Source organism: Penicillium hordei (assembly GCF_028827395.1).
Source record: "Penicillium hordei strain IBT 12815 chromosome Unknown utg000003l_segment0_segment0, whole genome shotgun sequence".
NCBI classification, from domain to species: Eukaryota; Fungi; Ascomycota; class Eurotiomycetes; order Eurotiales; family Aspergillaceae; genus Penicillium; species Penicillium hordei.
In genome coordinates this window covers 4,889,097-4,904,904 of record NW_026623144.1, presented here as the reverse complement: position 1 = coordinate 4,904,904, position 15,808 = coordinate 4,889,097, and the positions used below count along the sequence as shown (strand labels likewise).

At 46.9% G+C, this 15,808-nt stretch overlaps 6 protein-coding genes across 6 annotated transcripts; 3 read left to right on the top strand and 3 right to left on the bottom strand.

The window, feature by feature from the left end:
- Window positions 1–47: 47 nt before the first annotated feature.
- Window positions 48–305, bottom strand: N7537_007066 (uncharacterized protein; the record flags this gene model as incomplete). The annotated part of the gene is made up of 1 exon (XM_056898123.1): window positions 48–305. The coding sequence occupies one exon, from the start codon at window positions 303–305 to the stop codon at window positions 48–50; it is 258 nt and encodes an 85-aa protein (XP_056753908.1).
- Window positions 306–1,511: 1,206 nt separating this feature from the next.
- On the top strand, window positions 1,512–2,714 carry N7537_007065 (uncharacterized protein; the record flags this gene model as incomplete). The annotated part of the gene is made up of 4 exons (XM_056898122.1): window positions 1,512–1,759; window positions 1,819–2,156; window positions 2,216–2,529; window positions 2,586–2,714. The coding sequence occupies 4 exons, from the start codon at window positions 1,512–1,514 to the stop codon at window positions 2,712–2,714; spliced, it is 1,029 nt and encodes a 342-aa protein (XP_056753907.1).
- Window positions 2,715–4,139: 1,425 nt separating this feature from the next.
- On the bottom strand, window positions 4,140–5,732 carry N7537_007064 (C-14 sterol reductase; the record flags this gene model as incomplete). Its single annotated transcript, XM_056898121.1, has 3 exons — window positions 4,140–5,245; window positions 5,296–5,600; window positions 5,653–5,732. The coding sequence occupies 3 exons, from the start codon at window positions 5,730–5,732 to the stop codon at window positions 4,140–4,142; spliced, it is 1,491 nt and encodes a 496-aa protein (XP_056753906.1).
- Window positions 5,733–6,457: 725 nt separating this feature from the next.
- On the top strand, window positions 6,458–6,667 carry N7537_007063 (uncharacterized protein; the record flags this gene model as incomplete). The annotated part of the gene is made up of 1 exon (XM_056898120.1): window positions 6,458–6,667. The coding sequence occupies one exon, from the start codon at window positions 6,458–6,460 to the stop codon at window positions 6,665–6,667; it is 210 nt and encodes a 69-aa protein (XP_056753905.1).
- A 1,290-nt stretch (window positions 6,668–7,957) lies between these two features.
- N7537_007062 (ankyrin repeat domain-containing protein) lies at window positions 7,958–8,882 on the bottom strand (the record flags this gene model as incomplete). The annotated part of the gene is made up of 2 exons (XM_056898119.1): window positions 7,958–8,435; window positions 8,497–8,882. The coding sequence occupies 2 exons, from the start codon at window positions 8,880–8,882 to the stop codon at window positions 7,958–7,960; spliced, it is 864 nt and encodes a 287-aa protein (XP_056753904.1).
- A 4,664-nt stretch (window positions 8,883–13,546) lies between these two features.
- N7537_007061 (fungal specific transcription factor domain-containing protein) lies at window positions 13,547–15,781 on the top strand (the record flags this gene model as incomplete). The annotated part of the gene is made up of 1 exon (XM_056898118.1): window positions 13,547–15,781. One exon carries the CDS (start codon window positions 13,547–13,549, stop codon window positions 15,779–15,781), a length of 2,235 nt encoding a protein of 744 aa, XP_056753903.1.
- Between the last annotated feature and the right edge of the window lie 27 nt (window positions 15,782–15,808).

Sequence of the window (15,808 nt, the reverse complement as noted above, 5' to 3'; positions counted from 1 at the left end):
CGGTATTATAATAGAATGATGGGATATATAGATACGAAGAGGATATACTATCTTCGGTTTAGGAGCGCCAAGAATTCCGCTCTGGCCTTCGCATTCGACCGCATGCATCCCAGCATGCAGCTTGTAGTTGTAGTGCTGCCGACCTTCTGGACGCCACGGATAACCATGCAAAGGTGGGAGCATTCCATGATAACAGCGACGCCCCGAGGCTTGAGCGCCTCGGAAATAGCCAGGGCAACCTGCTTGGTCAGGCGCTCTTGAACCTGGAGTCTGCGGACAAACATCATTTCAACGAAATGGACCATTTGGAAAGACCAAGGATGCGGCTATCCTCAATATAATTCATCATGGTCCTCGTGGAAAACAGCTCCATTAACTAGGCCATAAACATTCTCCGCGTAGCCCTTGGTAAAATAGAGCCTGGCATTGGCATATCGCTCTGGTGTCGCACGTAGACCTTCTCTAGCCGATTCTTCACCAATGCATTGAAGAATCGTCCGCACAGCCCGCGCAAGTTTCTGGACTCGTTCTTTATTTTCTCCCTGTGGCGACTCCAACTTTTGTCGTATTTCGAGGCCTAGTGGGTATGGGACAGAAGAGAAGTTTTTGTCAGACTGGGATATGGCCCCCCTAGGCCGTAAACAGGAACCGAGGTTTTTGTTATGGTCTAGTTTATGGTCTAGTGGTAAAATAGGCTGTATTTTTCCCACAGTTTTCCTTGCCATCCCAAGGCTCGCGAGAGCGGCTCATTAAATGCAGGTCGAGAACTAATCAAGAATTAGAAAATAGTTGAGGGAAATGACCAATAGCAGTAATGTTTCCAACAGGCCTTGGTGGTCTCTTATACAATATGCAAATGCAGATGCCTATGTAATGGATTCTATACTGTTGAGTGATACAGTCAGGTTTTGACTAAAATTTGGTCATTTTTCGGCAGGCTGTTGGCTATCAATTTGATCATAGATCATGGTCAACGGGTCGGTCGGGGAAATGATCAAGCCTCACGATGTTCGAGGTCATATATGAACGCTCATTGAGGAAACATATTTCAACCGGGCATCTTTTCCACTTTCGTTGAAAATCTCGGAAACTCGATAAACAGTATTGTAGAACTTATAGCCACCAAAAGAAATGCTCGGAAAACGAAACAAAACAAAAAAAAATGCATCTTCGTTGGTCACAACTTCAAAATTGATTGTTGACAACGTCTGGCCAAGCTTCAACGGGTTGAGTCTGCATCAGGAATAGTCGCCTCTGAGTACTGTGCCACGTGATCAAGCTTACCAGCTGTTGTGGTCCCTAGCGGAGTCTAGGGCCTAGTATATATACCGCTGCAGTGACAATCGGGGGTTCCGATTGTCTCTATGATCTTTTGGCCGAGTGGTTAAATGCTCTTATGTAATCACTTAGGTGCTGGAAGGATTACACTGTGCTGGGCTCCTTGATCTTCTTCTTCTTCGACAACTATTGATATCATATTCTCCCGTCGGTACACGGGTAGTAACTCTGGAATGAACGCTATAAGGCCGTCCATCCCTCGTTTGTCCGCCTTGCTTCGCAAGAAGCCGTTTCCCATGCCTTCTCCGGGACCACCTTTACCGCCCGGCATTCTCGTTGATGAAGAGATCTCGCCAGTGTACGATTCCAAGTACTTCTACCCAGCGAAGCCTGGAGAGGTACTCGCCGATCGTTACCAAACCCTGGTTAAGGTTGGCTGGGGCGTGTTTTCAACAGTATGGCTCGCGCATGATTTGCAAAGGTAGCCTTCAATAATTTCTGTTCAATTCGAAACTTTCTCTGTCTCTAACAAACATATAGGCATATCGAAAAGCCAGAGAGTGTCGTGACACTAAAAATCGCCAATAACAATGCGAGTTCCGCTGGTCATGAGCGCGGGGTTGAAGAGCACATTTCCGCCGCAGACCCATCACACTGCGGCCGCTCACTTATCCGAACATCGTTCGACTTTTTTGAAGTTAAAGGTCCAGAAGGTTCTTATTCGTGTCTTGTGTATCCGCCTATGAGGGAGCCATTGTCCATGTATCAGCGGCGCTTTGACGATAGAAAGATGCCACTACCCCTTATTAAAACATACATTCGTGCTCTTCTTACGGGGCTTGATAATCTTCATAAAGAATACAGGATAGTTTATACGGGTAAGTTCATCCTCGGCCATACATCCCGTCGGTGATACTAAGCCCCGGCGGCCGCCTAGATCTAAAGCTTGAAAATATCATGGTCTCATTCGAGTATCCAACTGTGCTTGCTGATTTCATGAATTCGGAGCATGAAAAATCGATGGCTTTTAAGATTGATTCCACGGGACGGCCAGTGTATCAGTCCCGTAATGACTTCGGGCCACTTAAATGTCTAAGAAGCATACCACAGCTTGTCGACTTTGGCTTAGCAACTAGACTCGAGGAAGACGACGACTGGGGCACTTGGCCTATTCAGCCAGACTACTATCGGGCGCCAGAGGTGATATTGGGTAATAGATGGCAAATGCCTACGGATATTTGGAATCTTAGTGTTCTAGGGCGTCCCGCTTTTCTCAAAAGTTGTTGTATCTACTAATGCCGGACTAGTTGTGGGATATGATCGAAGGCAAAGAGCTATTTCGGCATATCTATAATCAACAAGGTCGCTACGATGCTAAACTACACCTCGCCGAAATGATAGCTTTACTCGGGCCACCCCCTCCAGAGGTCATATAAAGGTATTAATATATGCGAGAGTACTCGTGGCCGGGACTTGTCAGACGAGAAGACGATAGAGTATACGAGACCGCGGAGGGGTACTTCTGTGGGCCATTCTTTGACAATGATGGTATCACTGGGTTTCCTATCTTGAACGAATCATTCTCAGACTCACGAAACATTTTAGGCCGCTTTCTTTACGAAGACCTAATCCCGACCGGAAACTTCGCGACACAGTTTCCTTCCTTGATGTAGAGGAGAGGGAAGCATTTCTGGATCTCGCCAAAGGAATGCTTGTCTGGCATCCAGATGCGAGAAAAGCGGCAGGCGAACTAGCGGGGCATCCTTTTCTTCAACCAAAACAGACAAGTGCCTGATTTCTGCGAGCGTTTGCTAGCGGAATGACTCAAAATCGTGGTTCATCCCAGTTCGGCGATGCCATCAAATGATCAGTTGAAGCGTTAACGTAGTTGTCTTTTTGAATGACATCTATAGAGTCAGTTGGTCTGTTTTTGATCGGAAAGTAATAGCATTATGCCTTAAATGGGATCGAAGACATCAAATTAAATCGAATAAATCAAATTCCCAAGGTACTCCCAAAGGGGTATATCACACCCGTTGAACATCCCCCGCGAGCAATAGAGGCACAGTGTGAATAAATCAATTAAATCAACGGATTAATGTTTAGCCTCTTTTGATATTTCCGGCCAGAGCAAAGAGCGACACGGAAGGTTAAAATCTCGACTGTAACAACCACGCTCGCGTCCCACTGGCATCTTAAATGGATTGAAATTCGTGGCGCTGGCTAGAAAAAAACAGATTCCCCCTGTGGACACTGACTGTTTCTCGGCCCGTACCCGAAACCACACCAATCCATACCGGGTTACTCCAGAAACAACCCCTGCTTGGCCGCATCGTGTTTTAGTATGTATTGGAGTTCAGGCTGCTGTAATATACTGTAAATTCCTGTGGAATATTCTGGGCGGGGGGCCGGGGGGCGGATCTGGCGACCTAGCTTCTTCACCAGATATCTGATATGTAGCAATTGTCCTCGTCTGCATCTTACGGGAACGACCAGACCCTTGAACGAATCCTGGTGCGAAAGCTGCTATTTGTGTTTTAATCTGTCTTGTAGCTGCACTTTGCTTTTTCAGCCAGCCGACATCTCGGACCACGATAGCTCAGAAAACGATAGCGCAGACAACGAGAGCGCAGACACCATCCCAGCCAATGACATCCCAGCTGACAACACCGCAGACGATAAAATGCCCGTCAAGCCATGCTCAGCAAGCGATTGCATAACCCCAGGCAAAGAGTGAGACTGATAGTGGCTACACGGCGTTACATGTACGTTACAACAGAAAGGGGCTATGAAGGCAATATCGTGATAAGATATTACTGTAAAATAACCTAGGTACAGGTACAATTCCTGCGGTTCGTAGACTAGTAGATACCGGGGACGATGCGGCTGCGAACGGTAGACGTATAGCGCTTCCAGTCAGCGCCATATTTCCTCTTACACTTTTCTTCGTCACGTCCCTCCCGGTGGATAAGCAGGACACCGAAATAAAGCATGAAGAAGTAAGTGAAAATAATTCCCCACCCGCGGACTTCAGGGGTCTGTATGGCCTGTTTCTGTACGTCACCAGCGCTGTTAATACTTTCAACCATGGTATAGCCAGCAAACCCGGTGGGCAATGAATACGACCACGACATCAGCCAGTCGCCCAAGTAGTTGATATGGCGCGCCAATCCCCACCAGCCGGAAATCATCAGCTTAGAGCCACTTGATGTCTGGATGTATTTGATATGCTTCACACGGGGGTCGTTGGGGTCCGTACGGAAACGGTTCTTCTGATTGTTGGCGCCGCGGAAGATCGAGTATCCCACACCGGTAATGGTCAAAGTTAACAGAATATCTTTCAAGCACATTTCCAAAGGGAAAACGGCAAGATATCTGGTTTGGAGATTGTAGATGAAGGGTACCCACACCAGGTGTCCAAAAGAAAGCATATAACCGAATCCGTCCATAATCACATCAATCGTGGTTAGAACTGCTCGTTCCATGTACAGCGCATCCAGCACATAGAAGGTTTGGAATGCGGTCGAGAGTGCGATAGAGTTTGAGATGTAGCCATACGTTCTGTATTGGCGGGCCATGTTGGACAAGTTCAATATGATCCACCCAAGCAGTCCTGGCCTCATCTCACACCATACATTGATATCAATCGTCCTTGAGGCCTCATCGACAAAAGGAATAGGCAATTTTACCCGCGGATTTAGCTCCCGACCTATGAAGAAGTCATACAGAGCATTTCCGGTGTGGCCACCCGGTGCCAACTCTCTTAGTTCGGGATTGAGTTGATCAGGCTTAGGGACTGAGAAACTTTTTGCATAAACAAAGGTGGCGAGGATTATGCAGATCATCAAATTTGCCGTGATAATCTGCAAGTAGTTGTCCCAGAGAAAAACCCATATGATGAAATCAGCGCCATACACGTATGTGCCCAGAGCTAAACCAGAGAGGATCCAAATGGCAGAAGAAAACGCTAGAACCCGATTAGACGATATCATAAAAAGAGCATCCGGGGGTTCATACCGTTGAACTTGTAGCGAAGCCTTCCTTTGCAGGCCAGTTCAGTGCCCTCAACCACCTCGCCGGGTAGAAACACGTACAGAACCAGACTGAGTAAGTAATAACTCAGCACCCACAGGGTCACTCGCATGTCGAAGAAAGCTTTGAGACCGTCTTGGGGCCAACCAACTTCCTCCTTCAACTTATCGAGGGACAATGTCGACGGATTGAGCAGCGACGGAGCAGGGCAGCCAGACACATCATTGCAGAGGAAGGTGAAAGCGTAGATAAGAGTTGAGAGACCAAAGATGAATACAACTGCGCCGAGACTGTTGAACGTCAGTCTTAGGGATCAAGCACGCGACAATTGGGACCACATACGGCTTACCAAACTCATAGCCCCGTTTCCCCTGAACTGATTGAACCGGGGCCGTAGCTTTGAAAATCTTTCTAAGCCCCATGGTATCTTTGAAATGAAGCGGAATATCTCTCGAGGAGAGCAAGTACGGGTAGGGGTAACGCAGGGGCGACAAGAGCTGTCGCAAGGCCGCACGTATACCAGAGAACCCACCGAGGCAGTAAAAAACGAGTGCTGTGGGAGTCTCAACGGCTTTGGAACTACGGGCTTATATAAATGTTGTGCGCTGATGGCACGGCCGTATCGGGAAGCTTCCGAGAATGGGACCTGGTGGTCTGAGCCGGAAAGGTCGGTGGCCGATGTGGGACTGCGGGTACCCTTGATTCTCCACACTATCCATGGCTGTCGCAGCAAGAAGCAGCCATGTGGGTCTTAGGTGGATGATGCAGAATGATCCGACGACAGATTCTGTCAGAATCCATGTCCAGATGGAAGAGACGGAGTAGATAGAGCCCGAGCACATGTATATCGTACAGGAAGCAGTTTTGGGTCAGGTAGATCAAAGAAAGGTGATGGAAGAGTCGAACTGTTGAAGCACTCACGTAGAGGACCTTGCTGGAAAGTAAACGGCTACCGAACATTCACCGACCGAAGAATATGAGTTAAGCTACTATAGTATTCGAGCTCTCGGGGCTGATAGACGGAGTCAGTGTAATACTGAATGTCGCACATACTTACACATGGTTATTCCTTGAGGATCTGTCAGCACTTGGCAGTCTCAGCCCCAGGCAGATACTAGGAACCCATGGAATCTCAGAACGGTAAATCATGGAAAGCACAAAAAAGGATCACAACGGCCTACCAGTGTTGGTTCTCTACAGCGGTAAGACAGTTTTCGTCACGTATTGCGGACAAGGACAACCGGCTACGGTTGAAAAGGAAGAAGGGAAGGAAAAGATGGTGATCAAGCCAGGTCGCAAGATCTGTCTTGTCCTCTCCCCATGTACTCTCGAAATTACCGCCCGGAACATTCCGTAGGAATTTACAGTAACTTACGGAGACCCTGAATTCCAGTACATGATAAAACACGATACGGCCAAGCAGGGGTTGATTCTGACGTAACCCTATATGGATTAGCGTGGTCTCGGGTACGGGCCGAGAACAATGTGTCAGTGTCCACAGGGGGAATCTGTTTTCGACTCCGACTGCACAACCCAAACACCCGCGATCCGTCACACCCAGATTCCATGCTCCCAGGCACGCTATTTATTGCTCCCAGAAGTAGTAACCAACGCTCCCAGGGTACCACTTCTCATTCCCCGGAGCTATACAGTCCACCCCGGGAGCTATAGGTCCTCTGGGACCATGACCATTCCTCCTGGGAGCGGCCAAAAGAGCATTTGACCCCTTGGGTCAGCCGACATTTGCAACACAATTTATTTACTAAAACACCTAGTTTCTAGGGGACCCCCGCGAATCCCCAGAGGTGCCATCACCCCCAACCTCTCCAATGTGCCGGGTTCTTCCGCTCCCAGACGGCTCCGCGAGACCCGCGTGTCGTCTCCGCACGGTCCCCCCAGTTGTCCTAGCGAGCCACCTACACAATCGCGTCAATTTCTCCTTTTGAAGTGATGGGCTTGCCCGCGGGGAACTCAGTATCGATGGAGCTAGCGCCTTGGCCTCGCCAGGAGATTGACAGATCGAACAAGGAAATCAAAGCCTTGAGAATCATCCATAAAGATCTTCGGCGTGATAATATCATTTTGGAATGAAGAGGTTTGTCGGGCATGGATCATCGACCTTCACCGCTCTACATTGAAATAATGACCAACCTCAAAGGGAACGTGGGCTGCAACGAGACGGTTGGGTTGGGTAGAGCCAAATCATGTTAAACGTTTGCGCGGTCCGTGAGAGAGATTACTTAGTTTTGCACCATTGTTTTAGCGATTGCGTAATTTCTCCTTCTATAGCAGACTATTCAGTCGCAAAAATTTTCCGTCTACCTTACCCACTAATCTAGGAGCACGTGGGATACACTTTTCTGAAGAGTGCGGCTGACCATCCGCATGATAGTGGGAGCTTGCAGATTCAGGTGCGCGGGAGATGGTCCTCAAGAGGCATTCTGGGTGTACTTCTGGAAAACTGGCAGAGAAGAGAAAACACTCTCGGAGTACTTGTCATCTTTGCCGTCAGATGTATGATAGGTGTGTCAGCAAGGTCAAGCTCTTGCTGGCTAATGTATTGTGGGCCTTAAGAGAGAAAATACAGTCACCGGGCTTAGATAACTCTCGAGTAAGTGGAAAGACACTTTGAATACAGAATGACAAGCTAATTCCCTTTCTCGAGTGCCTGGATGACTTCCCATTGATTTAACATTTGCGCATACTCCAGAGCTGTGTGACCATTTGCATCTTTGATACTCAAGTTGGCTCCTTCGCTGATCAAGTAGCGAACTACATCCACTTTGCCGAGTTCAGCTGCTTTGTGCAGTGCCGTTCCAAGATCCATAAAGCAGAAGAGCGCCCGAGAAGGATAATGATCCTCGTACATAGTTGAATTGATATCCGCCCCATTTTCGATGAGAAGTCTTAAGACCGCAATGTTATCTGAATGCCGTTCGATTGCGTGATGGAGGAGTTGGCCTTTTCGAGGATCTCCGCCACGACTGAGCATAAGCTGGATGACTGATATTGGGGCGCTCTCAACAGCAAGGGAAAGTGGGGTGAGATCAATAACACATTGTCGATTAGGATCAGCTCCATAATCAAGGAGCCAAGCTGTCATCTCCTCATCTGCAATAGCATAGCTGCCGAAATGTTATAACGGTATCTCTGAGGACATGGATTAGATATTGGGGCGAGTCTTACCCTAGTACGGGAGGTTTAAGCTCGCTTATGGGCTCATTGATATTCCATCCATTTTGAAGGAAAACTTCGAGAGCATCCTTCCCCTTCACTTTGATGGATTCCAATGCATAGAGTGGATCCATGGGCAAGCCGCGATCAAGAAGCTCTTTGATGAACTGTACATCATCTAGCTTGATGGCTTCGATCATTATCGCATAGAAGTCGCATATATCAAAGTCCTCCGATGAAGAACTTTGCGAGTCAAGAATCTCCCGAAATTTCTGGATATCACCACTGACGCAAGAAGCATGCAATTTCTCAAGAGTCGCTGCCGGCGTTCGAGTTGGAATTTGAGGATATTCGCTCGGCTGGACCGGAGGGTAGTCTGGTGGAGGCAGGACTTCCATGGCGGGCTGAATGAGACAGTTACTGTCACACTTACTTGGGGGCTTCAATGAAGCGGGAGGTAATATACTCAGCAGAGGCGGCGAGGGAGAGGTAGTTAAGTCATTTCTAAGTCAGCAGACGCCGCATGCGCAATTCATTGGCAAGTGGAGGGGAAATTGATAGTTGAAACATGGGTCGGAGGGCGCGTAAACGACTTGGCAAGGTGGAGTGGGACCTCATGTCAATTATGTTCATTCATGCGATTTCGAATCAGGATAAACAATGCAAGTTGATGTCGAAAGTGGACTCGAAATATGGCTTGAATCAAGGAGAAGTTGTCACAGAAGATCGTAGAGCGCAGGTTCATCTCTGCGGTAGTTTTTTAGCCTGCATTCCTTTTCTCCTTTGCCCCTTGAACATTGTCAGTTGGAGGTGAAAGAGAGACCCTAATACACTAATTGCGTTAGGTGTCCGCAGGCAATGAATTTTTACACAGAACGTAGAAGCATGTCTGTCTGCTTGTGCTTGGAAACGGCTTGCAAACCGTTCTCCGCTGGCTTCTTGGACCTATCGTGGTCGTTTGTGTTGAAGTTGGTAGCACCTGTAATTCGCCCCTCTGTATATTAGTCTCCATCATGCACCATTTGTCACATCGGCCCACGTGTGCCAATGCAAAAGCACATGGATTGGCACAAGCTGATGTGTATTGGGCGGCCTGAGTGTCGTCGGCCTCGGCATTTGATCATGATCCAACGCCAAGGATGACGAGAAACGACTCGAATTCGCAGTATTTCTGTTTTAGGATCCCATTCATTATCATAACTATGGCCACTATGTGCCCCATAGTGCGTGCAGCCGATCTCATATCTTCAACAATAGCAGAAATAGAGACCCAAGAGCTGCTTTGCCATCACCGACAAGCCCCAACTAAGCAGTGAGGAACACTTGCAGGTCATCTGCATTAGGCGTGTAATAATGCAGGCAGACCGCGTAATCTTATGATTAGCGAATCACTCTCATTCGAACGATTACACAACCCCGCCTTGCGCGTACGTAGAAGCTACTCAAATATATCAAAACAGACCCACATTTCGATGTTGAACACTCGAATGTGGGTCTGAACCCTAGTGTCGAATATCAAATCCGAATATATGGTAGAAACCAGGTATTATACCGGAAACATCCTGTGACATTGGGTACTAGGCATACCATATAAAAGTGTATATTACAGTTAGTTATCGAGGTCCGTATAGATTGTTAAAGCGGGTTTTGTCAATTTAGTTAGAGTCTTCAACATTGGTCATCTATACCGTACACTTTTCGTACACCAGCTTTCTGTCATAAAGCTTTATATGAAGCTACAGTTATTCTTTAGTAAGTAAATTAATTATCTATTAGTTATTATAGTTAATTAATAATCCTATATTATAGTTAAGCCCGACTATATAAAGAAGCCTCTTCTATTATATCGCTAACTTACCGGCTTCTAAAATAGTAAGTAGCTCTATCTCTATTATTAATATTATAATAGTTCTCTACTTATTAGCTTTTTAATCGATTATAGTATTAAAAAGTTTATAGAGACAGCCTTCTAAGTTTTTCCGATTAATATAGTTACCGAAAGAAGTATTACTTAAGAAGTAGAGTATAGATAACTAGTTATATAATATATTAGATAGTATTCGAAAGTAAGGAATCGAGTATTATATAAATATTAGATTAAATAATTTACTATCTTTTTATACTCTAGCTTTAGATTTATAAAGAACTTAGTTAAAAATATATACATATAATCCAGGTCAGGCTACCCATAAACTAGGCCAATTCCATATACACTCTATCAACCCAATTTTTGTGTGGGCCACAATCAATGGATTCACAAACACACTTCTCTGACATAACACAAAGCCCAGCACTCCAAACGGGATGGTCAAGCCTACCGGTGGTGACCTTGGGCCGGCTGAATTGTATCTATTGGTCCAGAATGGATCGAAATCAGTTTCACCACTTTGCTCTGATAGAATCTTTCCCGAACCCTATCCTGAAACCTGCTAATCCATTTCTGGCTTGGCTCGGTTTCAAGTATTGAATCGTATTGAAAGATATCCTATAAAATTACTCGTAATACCACAACCACGCGCACGTAGTCAGCTGCACCAGCCGATGTTTTCAGCACATCATGTCATCTTGAACACGACTAAATATTGGTCACGGAATAAACCAGTTGGCTGGCTCGGCTAACCGTTGCCATCGTGTCCAAAGATTGGCAACCGAAGTTGACACCCGAAGACCCAGCTTTCCCCAGTTATGATCTGTGTCGGACGGCGCATACAAATCAGGTAGTCCCACTTCCATTGCATCTCGGACAAGATCCCCACACCGTCCCTTTGCCGTTACAGGGCTCGCAAGTCATCTTTCGATTTCCGCTCCGATTTTCCTGAAGCCAAGTCCCTACACCCAGGCAGCTCGAGCAGCTTTTGTCGTATAATCCAGCACCTTGGCAAGTATCACATTGCGTCATCGTGGTAGTGAGAACAGGCGAGTATAGGTTTTGTACTATCAGCCGCTCTAATAGTTATCATGTTAGTGGGGTCCAGACATTTGGCTTTTTAGATGGCAGTGTAGCTCACAGATGGAGTACAATTACCTTGAAAGGCTTGAAAGAAATCAGACGAGGTATGAGTTGTCAGATCTCGTAGACTGGAAAAGGCTTTAAACGTGGAGTATCTTCTCTGGCCGATGGAGAGGATCAGGACATGGGCGATGATCGTCTACTTAACTGTTCGTAACCAGGTGCCATCGTTTATATCCATAAATAGCAGCATGTGATAGAGCGAGACAATAACGAGGTAAGACTAGAGGTACCCTCATCCTTGAATGTTTCCAATCAAGTCGATTCAACTCTGGCTACTTTCGGCTTCTTGCATCATCCAGAGAACCACACGTGATAGAGGGGGTGTGTTGACGAGTCATGGCTTTGATATGTGGTACTAAAGTTCTGACTCGGGCTGCAACACGAAATGGCTTGTAACTAGTGCTTATTTACAGCACATAGACTGCAAATCTGTCCTCAAAAAGGGTTGGTCTGTTTCTCTAATAAGTGAAGGGCAGGCCTATTTGTTAATTACCTCGTCACCCTATTTTCCCCAGAATAATAATCCGAAGAGGCAACACCATCAAGCGACGTAGGTATTCGCAGGAAAGCCTAGCAAACCTTTACTACAAGCATTATTGATTCTTAGGCCTTCATTTTTGCTGCATTGGATACGCCGTATACATCTAACAAATTAATCGATAGCTTTGTTTCTGGCTAAAATCATATTCTAAATAACATTGTCCAGGTAAGCGGCTACATCGTCACTTTCACCATTACCGCAGCTACCGCCATTTATTATGGTCCGCAGCTTCGAAGTAGGCCACCAAGCTCCAAGGGACTGCGTGAATACTTGGTCACCTGCATTTCCTAATACCCAGCATGCCCCAGACCTTTCGTCCAAAATAAATACTGGTCACGAGCGCTGTCGCACGCAGTTGCCCAGAAATAAAACAGAAACTCGAGCATGTGAGGGGTGGCTCCCTTACGAGCCGGGGTCTGAGTCGAGCTCGAGAAGTTCAACCCCTGGCTCGTTACGGGTCGGGTTTCGAGCCCGGGCCTTAGGCCCCAAGTTTGGCTTTGCTGAAGTCTACTTGGGCCGGTAGAATAACCCTAGAGCAAAGTAAGAGATATATGTGAATGGAAATAGACACTCTGACTCTAGAAGGTACGGAGGTCTTTCTCATAACAAAAAAAAACAGTACGGAACCATACGTTCTCTATTAAAGAACAGAAGAGTATAGAGGTCATAATTTTTCTTTCTCATGGATTATGATGCATATTCCGGAATCGCCCTTTAACCGAGTTAGGTTGTGTAGTGTAATGGCTATCACTCTGGTTTCTGATACCAGCAATCCCGGTTCGATCCCGGGCACGACCTTTTCTTTTTTGTAATTTTTTTTTCCGAACGTATACAAACTTCTATCTACTATGTTAGTTAGTATATACCCTTGTGTAACTTCTTAATGAGAAATTGGCAAGGATTCACAACACTAAACCTAGATTTCTCAACCCTGAAGTCTACTATATCACAAAACATAACCTTGGACCTCTTTAGGTCGGGTAGAACATGAGATTCCGGGGTTGGAAATCCATGGATATCCACGTGGCTTAGCTAATACGGGGTTCGGAGTCACTCCGAATCGCTTGAAGGAGAGTTCTTAGTCCCAAAATCCTATTTCTGTTAACATTTCACCTTCCAATACATAATCATGGCTGGGAGGTTTAATGTTGACCCTATCGATAGAAGCAGCTACGTCCGGTCGCCACTGCCAACTAGAGTCCGGAGTGCCTGCGAAAGATGTCGTCGCCATAAATCTCGGGTAGAGCCACCCTGATCCTGGTCAGGATCTAATGACATATACTAAATTCAACTTGGAACTAGTGTGATCCTGTTCGGCCTTGCTCAGTGTGTATTCGAGCCAATGTCGATTGCCAACCACTTCCAAATACCCGGCCACGGAGAGCTACTCTGCCGAAGTAAGCTGGACAGATGCTTTTAACTTGCTCTTTTTACTTACATGAGAAATTAGGCGTCTCGCTTCCAAAAGAAACTCACGTACTGACCGACATCGATCCAATCTGTCTCTGATGACTCCTATCGAAAAGTCACCGGATGAAAATGGCCCTAGTCGTGGTGAAATACTTCCTGATCAGAGTAGAGTGATAGACGCGCAAGCTAGGGGCGATGATGCTGACTTCCCCGCTGGAGGGAGCGATCTGCCTTCATCTCTCAATTGCGGTGAAGCCGAATCCGCCATAGGAATTGCTCGAAGAATCTGTCAACTTGGCAGCCATAACATTGATGAACAAACCACATCCGCCATACCCGGCTACCAGGCCAGCACGGGTGGTTCCATGGCAAATCCGGCAACGGGCCACCGCATTCCGATATCTTCCATCTTGCGCCAGTCTTTCCCTCCTATGGAGCATGTATACAGTCTGTTGGAAGATTATTTTGATGCTGTACACTGGTTTTCTCTCGCCATTTACGAGCCAAAATTCAGAAAGAGTCTCCTTTCTATCGCGGATGGCTCTGCACACCCCTCGCAACGACCGTTTCTCGTGCTGTTAGCCATGATGCTTGCAATGGCATCGTGGTACCGATCCCAGAGGAGTTGCACCGATCCCGGCGACAACACTGATGATATGAAGAAATTGAGTGCAGACTTGCTGGGGCTGGTTGAATCAAACCTAGTGGAATTAATGGATCAACATTCAGTTACCTCGGCCCAGACCTGCATTCTCCTAGGATCGCATCACGTCTATCACGGCCGTCCAAATCTCTCCTTTTCTTTATTAGGAGCAACTATAAAGATGGCTCAGTCTTTAGGAATGCATCGGGGACTTCAACGGGGGGATTTCGAAAATGTTGAGGAAAGAAAAAGAGTCTGGTGGACGATTTACACATGGGACAGGTTTGCGTCAATTACCTATGGCCGGCCATTGGGTATCAACGACAAGGATTGCAATATTGACATGCCAGCGGATGTGTTTGAGAACCCGGATTTTGTTGCCCCAGCCTCCGGGGAGTCGAACCCCATATGCTATTCAACTTACCAGCGGGAGTTGAACCAGCTCTACTTGATTGCATCGCCTGCTCTCAAGACCGTTTTCGGTTCCCGTACTCTCAGGACGTCCGAGAAGCTAAATGGTGACACATATTTTGCACTAGTCAGGCATGTCACTGAGAACCTCCAAAAATGGCGAGCCTGCCTACCGAGCCATTTGGGTTTGGATCTTAATCGGGACTTCGACCCCGATGATAGGTCAAGCTTGAGGGCATACGCTCTGCAGTCTCTGTCACTACAATTGACTTACGACAATGTTCTCATTGTACTGCATCGACCTTTGTTAGCACGGCAGGTTGATCATCTCTATACCGTGAATAAGCCATCACCAGAGGAAAGCAGAACAGATGACATCAGGTATAATCCAGCCACCGCTCCCTCCGTGGCCCAGTCACATTTATCTCCCGACTCCGCATTTCCCAATACCCAGACCACAAGTCCTGATCTATGGATGAATGCCGCAACAAGAACATCGAGAGTGACAGAACTACCGGCTCTAGCCCAGCTCGCCACCGACAGCCATCTCTGCGCATTTCTCGCCATCAACCTGTTCAATGCCGCTATTGTGTTGGCTGTGATGGCTCTCTCAGAGCCTCTTTCCGATACCGCACAGGAAGTGAAACGAACAATTACTCGCATTCTTCGTTTGCAAGATCTGCTCGGAAGACGGTCTGCGTTGTCAAAACAAAGCACAGCTGTGCTGAAGAATGTTGTTATCATGCTCCTCCGTCGTGAATCAGCTGCTATGCTTGCTCCCATTGCCACAACAAGCCAAGTAATGGGTCACCAGCCTTTACAGACCCCGGCAGATCCGTCATTGATCTCTGTTGAAGACACGCTTCGGATGCCGCTCGATGCGACATGTGATTCTCGCAATCCTCTTGCTAGAGACCAACGTCTGCCGGACCTCAGCAGAGCTGATCGTCTGAATAATAGTTTAACGTCTGTCCAATATGGTAAGGCTCATCATCCATACGAGGTGGCTCAAATTATGAAATTACTAATGCAAATATATCTTCCAGCCTTGGGTCCAGGGGATCGCTCTGCCGGCATTCCTACTGGTGGAGATAACATTCAACTTGGTGAATTTGCCGAGCCAGGCATACAGACACACGAATCATGGCAGCTGCCAGCAGAATACGACTGGAACATGTCTGGTCTATCTCGGGAACCTGTCGAAAATAATCCCCAGGATAGTGTTGAAGGCGGGTTGTTTTGGTTATGGGACATGACGTGGAATGAAGTTGGGGGGTAACCGGCGGTCTATCTAAAAATAACAGTC